General features: G+C 68.7%; 1 protein-coding gene across 1 annotated transcript; it reads right to left on the reverse strand.

The window, feature by feature from the left end:
• Window positions 1–626: 626 nt before the first annotated feature.
• Window positions 627–6,935, reverse strand: EMIHUDRAFT_122210 (hypothetical protein; the record flags this gene model as incomplete). The annotated part of the gene is made up of 8 exons (XM_005790907.1): window positions 627–686; window positions 917–1,045; window positions 1,677–2,132; window positions 2,359–2,510; window positions 2,690–2,846; window positions 3,847–5,138; window positions 5,170–5,728; window positions 6,651–6,935. 8 exons carry the CDS (start codon window positions 6,933–6,935, stop codon window positions 627–629), a joined length of 3,090 nt encoding a protein of 1,029 aa, XP_005790964.1.
• Window positions 6,936–7,234: the final 299 nt, after the last annotated feature.

Raw genomic sequence — 7,234 nt, forward strand, 5'->3', positions numbered from 1 at the left:
TCTAGAGCGCGGCTACGCGTCGACAAAATGAGGCGCCAGCGTGTTGCTCGGTATGCTCCCACAGTGCACTGTCGCCATGAGAGCGTCATCGGGCCGAGTTGGGCGCCGGCACGTGTGGATCAGCTCACGCTGAGCGTTCGGGACGGCGCAATACTATTGAATAGGCTCCACCGGAACGCAACCTCGTTGCATGAAAGCCGGCTCCAACGGTGCGTCCGGTGCTCCTACAGTGCACTGTCGCCGCGAAGAAGGCCGGCGGACTGCGTGAGTGGCTGCCGACAGCTATCTCAGCGGCGCTGAAGCTTCGCGGGACGGCCTCTCACTGTAGCGTCGCGATTTTCGGCGGTTTTCACATCAGCATTCATGACAGGGTACAACGGGTGTATCGGCGCTTTGCACACCGTCGAGATAGGTGGAGACACGGCCCCGGGTGTGCTTGGGGCGGGTCTGCAACACTCTGGGAGTCTCCCGGTGCTGCCCCCCCAGTCAGTTTGCCGTTAGTGAACGCAGCCCAGAGATAAAATCTCCCAGAGCCGCGTCCTCAGGCCTAGCGCAGGCCACAGGCACAGCGCGCGAACTCATCACACACGCCGTACACCCGTGCTCTGCCTCTGGCCGTACTGAGCCTAGCGCAGCGCAAACTGGCCGTCTGAGCCTAAGCGCAGCGCGAACTCGCCGTACTGAGCCTAGCGCAGCGCGAACTCGCCGTCTGAAAGCCCCTAGCGCAGCGCGGAACTCGCCGTCTGAGCCTAGCGCAGAGTCTGAGCCCAGCGCAGCGCGAACTCTAGCTCCTGTTCATAGCACCACCAGCCCGCCACCACATCGGCGTACCCATCCCCTCACCACCACCACACCGGTCCACACGCCACGCAATGCTGTTTTCGCCCCATGCGCTAACCTCTGAGTGGGCACTCACCTCGTACCCCTGCTGCCTTAAAGTCTCACGCATAATGGCAGAGCTCTTTGGCCCCAGATAGGAGTGCCGAAAGTAGAGGAGCGACGGACGCGGCCCGTCTCGCATTGAGAGGAGGGTGCGCAGCATCACCTGCGGGAATTTCATACCAATATGACTGGCGGTCACTTCGGAAGGCAGCTGGAACAGAGTGGGGTTGCCTCGACGGATGGGTCGTGCAACGTGAGGACGAGAAGATCGATGTGCTTCGCAGGAGTGACGCCGAGCGCATCGAGCAGTGTGTGCCATGGCAGCATCGTCGCATTGAACTTGAGCAGCCGCGTCCGCCTAAAGACACAATATCGAAACTTTTGGGCGGCTCACATATCGCAGTGCACAACGGCACGGCACGCCAGCAAGGCTCTGTACGCCGCTCGTCGACGGCGCATCGTCGCATCGCGGCCGCGGCAGAGCGGTTGGTGCCATCGAGGGCTTCAGCGAGGGGACCGCCTGTAGCGTCGATCCACCTCAGTCTCGAGGCACGCACCCTGGGTCTACATTCTCGTGTACAATCTCCTGCCTGCCAAATGGTCCATTTGCCACCGATCGAGGCTCCACCGCTGGACAGCCGCCTCGTCAGCCGCCGTGCCCCACTCCAAGCGTTGCCTCGTTTCGGCGGGCAGCGGCCGACCTAGAGTGACACAAAACAGACGGGTTGGTGGGTGCGTCCCAAGGGAACGCGACGCGGCTCTGTGGGCAGCAAATGGCCTTTGAGATCCGGAACCTGCGCCTCGATCCGGGTGAGCTCGACGCGGAGGGCGGCGGCGGGTGGCGGCGGCGGCAAAGGCGGAGGCGGCGGCGGCGGGAAAGGGGATCGCCGCCCCGGTCGCCGACGGCGCCGTCGCTTCTGCGGCGGGTCCTGCCTGCTCTGCGGCGCCAGCAGCCCGTACTTCCTCAGCGTGACCGCGCCCGGCGCCGCAGTAGCCGCGTTGGCGGCGAGAGAGGCAAAAGCGACTGGATCGGGCTCAGCTAAGGCCGCATGCCATCCCAGCTCCTTGACGCAACGCAGCGCTGGCAGCCTGCCGAGGCCGTCTGGCAAATGGCCACTGTACTCGCCATCGCCGGCCGCCGGGTCGAGCAGGAGCAGCGGCGGCGCTGCGCGCACCTCGGCTGAGTGGCGGCGGGCGGCGGCGAGAGCGGCGCTCATCCGCGCTAGGAGCACTTCGGGCGAGGAGAGCACCTGATCAACAAAGCTCTCGCCGCGCGCATGGTTGCCACAGAGCCTACAACACATCCAGCACCCTCACGCCTTCACCGCCTGCGCAGCCTGGGCAGCATACGCCGCTTCGCCAGAGGCACGGCGAGGGCACGCGCGGCAGCGCCCTCCTGCTGCCTGCCGTCCCCTCAAAGCACGCCTCCCAGACGCTCTTGCCAGCACGGCGCGGCGCCACAAACAGCTGTCGCACCAGCGGCGCGATCGGCGCGAGAGCGGCACAAGCAAACCACTCCGAGAAGGGGATGCCGAAGGAGACGGCACGCCCTGCCGCCGCCGCCGCCGCCGCCTCCACCTCTTCGGACGCGAGTGGCATCGTGGCCGGGCCTGGGCCCAGCTGCGGACCTGGCGTGAGAGGGAGTGGGGCGCTGGCGTGAGGCTGTGCGAGGAGGGGCTGGGCGTGGCCGAGTGGTCACCGGCGGCATCGAAAGCATACGGAGGAGACGCACAGCCGGCGCTGCGCCACAGCAAGGCCACTCCGTGCCGCGGCCGCCCCACCGCAACCGACACCCGACTCCGCGCACGCTTCCTGCCCTTGGTCGGTGTGCTCGCCGCAGCGGCGGCGGCCTCAGCAGAGGCGAGGGAGGCCGCTGCGGCGGCCTCCCACTGCTGACCAGGGTAGAGGTGGAGGCTGTAGTGGCCAGCGGAGCGGTTGCTCTCCCACGCAGCAGCGACCCGCTCCTCGGCAGAGAACCAGAGGGCAAGCGACGGTTCGGCCACAGCGAGGAGCGTCAGCCCGGCCGTACGAGAGTGAGGCAGAAGAAGCACGTCCACGCTCCTCTCCGACGCGAGCTGCTGTGCGTCGAGCCTGCGAACCTCCCACCCGTGCTCCTCTGCCAAAGCCTCGAGCCGTCGCTGTTCCGCCGTCCGACGCACGCCTCGCAGCGACACCACCCTCAGCCTCCGGCCCGCTTGGCTCGTCGCCACACCAGCGGACAGCGCTCTCAGGGTGGCATCTGGGGACTCGAATAGGCCGCACGGCGATCCCACAAAATTACACAGCGCCTGCCTCGCAGCCGCCGGCGCCAGCTGCGAGCCCTTGCGCTGCTTGGGCACAGACCAGGAGGAGGCGACGTCGAAGAGGTGTGACGCGAGCGGCGAGGCGGCGTGGAGCGCGCCGCACGCCCACTCCGCGACAGTGTTCGCAGCAGACGGCTGCCTGTGTTCCATTTCGCGCGTTCGATTGCCGACGCCGGCACGGCCCTGGATGGGAGGGGCGAGCCGACAACCCAGCCGCCGATGGCGGCAGGGTTTGATCCAAAGCCGGGGCGGGAGCTGTCCTCAGGGTCCGCTTGCAGGCGCATTTTGTATACCGAGGCGGTGCCCGGTGCCGAACCTGTCGGACCTTAAGACAGCATTGTAGATCCCTGGGCGAGGGTGGTGGCGTCCCCGTCCGGAGGGGCTGTCTGGGGGGGCGCCCTCCCGCACCGTCACCTCTCAGTCACCAGCGTCCCGGTGAGTACGGCGATCAGAGCTCCCCCGCTCGTCAGACTTCCCCCTTGGAGGTAGACCGCTCGAGGTACTTTTTTATCCTCATTCTCATCTCTCGCCTATCTTCACTACGCACACATGCAGGTACGGGGCCGCTCGGCCAAACAAGTGCACCCGACCGCGTGCGGCGCTCCTCGTCTTCACTCACGGCGGCTCACAACGAATGGTCCTCCACGGCGCGCGCCGCCACCTGCACGGTGGTGACGCAATACTCCTCGTTGGGCTCGGCGGCGCTCGAGACGTGCAGCGCCGTCAGCCGCAGCGAGGCGAGCAGCTCGGGCGCGTCTCCGGCCGCGATGGCGGTCGCCATCGAGTGGGCGATGCAAGGCAGCAGCTCCTCGGCGCTCGCCTCGCGCCCAATCGTCAGCCGCACCGCGCGAGTGGCCACGCCGCACAGAGCCGCGAGCGCCGCGGCGCGCTCACTCGGCAGCGCCGTCGGCTCGCTCGCCGCGGCCCAGAGCTCGGCGACGCCCCCCATGTTCTCGAGCGCGCCGCGGGGCACGCCAAACGCGTCGCCGCCGTCGCGCACCGCGGCGAGCGCGCCTCGCACCAGCCGCTGCTGCGCGCCGGCGAGGCGCGCGACGCACGCCGCGTGCAGCGGCGTGCCGGCGGCGCCAAAGACAAACTCCTCCGCCCGGAGGGTCTGCGCCGCCGCCGCCTTGCTCCCCTCGCCGGCGGCGGCGAACGGCGGCGCTGCGGGGCGGGTCCGCGGGGGCAAGACGTCGGTCGGCAGGGGCGACGCCGCGGCGAGGGCGTCCGACTTGCGCAGCGCGGCGGCGACGGCAGCGGCGAGGCGGGCCGCTCGGAGGAGGAGCGCGTCGATCTCGTCCAGGCTCGCCTCGTCGGCGGCGGCGACGTCCCGCAAGAGCTGCGAGCGCGCCCAGTCGAGCGGGTGGGGCGGCGAGGCGGAGCCGCCGCGCGCGCGGCAGAGCGGCACCGCGTGCAGAGAACGACCGCGGACGAGGACCGCGTGGAGGCCGTGCGCGATTGCGAGGCGAGGCCGGGCGGAGCACCCCGGGTCGAGGTCCACTCTCAGCAGCGGAGCGCCAAACTCGACAGGCGGCGGCGCCCCGGCAGCGGGAGCCTCGCCGCCGCCGCTCCTCTCGACGGGGACGAGGAGGAGCGCGCCGCTCGTACGCAGCAGGACCAGGCCCGGGAGCAGAGCAGCGCCCCCTTCGCAGCTGCCCTCTGTGCTCGCCTCGCCCGCTTGGTCCGGTGCCGAGGCCCGCCACAGCGCGCCGCGGCGAAGCGCAATCCACCAGGCGCCGCAAGCGCCCCTGGGATCGGCCGCGGCGGTGGGGGGCGGCAGCAGCAGCAGACACTCCGCGTCGTCCGCGTCGTCCGCGTCGGAGGGTGGCACAAAGCTGCCGCTGCAGCGCCACTCTGCAGAGGGTGGCGGCAGGGCGGCTCCGGCGCGCTGCAGCGACAGTGTCGAGAGCAGCGCGCCGCTCGAGGCACAGAGGATGAAGCACGACCACGAGCCTAGAGGTCAGCACCGGCCGGGCCTCGGTACCACACCAGCGCTCGCCTCGCCCTCGAGGCGCGAGGCCGCCCGCGGCGAGGGCGGACTGGCTGTCGAGGCGGAGCGCGCGAGTCGGCTCGGGCAGCACCCGTCGCCACACGAGCTGCGGCTTGGCCTCGAGATCGTACACCCATACCATCGAGTGGCCCGCGCACACGGCCAGCCTGCCGACTGGCGCCCGTGCTCCGTCCGCGTCGAAGAGCGTGGCGCGGGACTGGTGTATCGCGGCCGCAGGATGGAGGTCGTCGATCCCGTGCGCCCCGACGGCGCCTGAGCACCGATGGAGCACTATCCCTACCGCGGGGAGCAGCTGCAGCTGGTCGACGGCGCTCGCGGACAGCTGCGCCGCCGCGTGCAGCACCGCCGAGCCGCCACCGTGGAGCCGCCAGGTCTGCAGGCGACCCTCAGCCGTCCCGACGACAATCTTGTCGTCGGTCGACGCCAGGCACGTCACCTCGGCGGGAGCGTCGAGCAGGCTGCCCGCCTCCTCGCAGCAGCTGCTCGCGCGACCACTGTAGGCGCTGTAGGCGCGAGCACTGTCGGCCATCGCCTTGAGCGAAAGAATTCAATCACCAGCTGGCTCGGGTACAAAAGGGCGACGGCCCCTTTTGGGCCGTGAGGAGGCCGGCGACGCCCGTAAGGGGAGGCCGGCGCGGTTGTACGCGAGGAGACGGAGGAGCAACGAGCCGATGGCGTGGTCGCGGCAGGCCAAACGACGAAAAACGAAGTACTTTTGGCCCCCGCGAGCGTGGAATAGGACCGCCGCAAGCGGCGTGGCGTGGAGCGGTTGAGCGTCCCTCCGGGGGCCCCTCTGCGCCGGGGAGGCGTTGTTGGCGGCTAGGACGCAAGCGTCCGTCGCCGTTTTCAAACTCGGGGCCCACTCCGCTACGCTCCGACCCGAATTTGGAGGGCCATGAAATTTAAGGTGTTGCTGCGCAAAAGGGGTGGCGCGCGGGCGCGCGCGGCGGCGGGCGCCGAGCGCGGAGCGGCGAACAAAAGGACGTCGGAAAGCTTTGCATCAAGTGTACAGTAGGCTCTACAGCACGGAACCAGGGCGCGAAGTATCCTCTCCGTCCCGTGCAAACGAGTGGCGAGGGCCGGGGAGGGCGCACGCGTTCGCGTGGGAGGCGGGGCGAGGTGCCGCAACGCGGAGCCGCGCGGCGGAGCGCACGCAGTGCTCAGTCGTGGCACGCGTCTCGTGGCTGTGTCGTCAGCGCGGGCATAGCATCGGCCAGTGATCTCCAGAATCTTGGCGGTTTGTCGGTGAGCCCGGCGCACGTAAAACTTTCTCGTGGCACCCATGGCATCGGGGGCGGCTGCGGTGTGGGATGCAGCGCGGCTGGGTCGGGTAGAGGAACCGTATCACCCGGCTGCTGCTGACCCGGCGGTTGAAGCGGGGGAAGTGGTGGGAGAAGCGGCTCGGCCTGTGCGGTGAGGTCAGTGCGCCTGCCCTGTTGCGTCCAGTCACGGACCCATGCGCCCTGCATCACAGCAACCGCTCGCCACTGAACGTCGTCGAACTCGATCGCCTGCCACGGCCCCGGCAAGATGCATTCACCCCACTCACCAGCTTGGCCCACCTGGTACGGATAGCGCAGCTTCTGGAGCACGATGAGCGCCTCAAGGGCATCGCCGCTGCACCACAGCGCGCAACGGGATAGCAGCTGCTTGTTCTCTCCGCACTCCTTCAGCCGCAGCAGCGCCGCCTCGGTCGCAGGCGTGAGCGTAAGCCGGTATGTCTTATGCCGGTCCGGCATATGGTGACCCCAGAGATGTCGCGATGCGCTTTTCCCCGATCATATCCGTCCGTCCAATCGAAGGAAGCGCTGGATCGCCCATGTTATGGAGGTAGCCAAACTTGAACCGACGTTGTCGTATTTGGGAGCCACGGTCCTGCTTTTGTTTTCACGGGTTACGAAGCTGAGTACGGCGTCTGCGACGCGGGCGCCTTGCGGGCAGAGCCCTTAGTCCCCCTTTATCTTGCGCGGTCAAAAAGTGAATTTGGAAAATCTCCCGTGGCGGCGTGCCACTCCTCCCATCCCTCCTTGGTGGTCTG

Source organism: Emiliania huxleyi (assembly GCF_000372725.1).
Source record: "Emiliania huxleyi CCMP1516 chromosome Unknown EMIHUscaffold_1170, whole genome shotgun sequence".
Classification (NCBI taxonomy): Eukaryota; Haptophyta; order Isochrysidales; family Noelaerhabdaceae; genus Emiliania; species Emiliania huxleyi.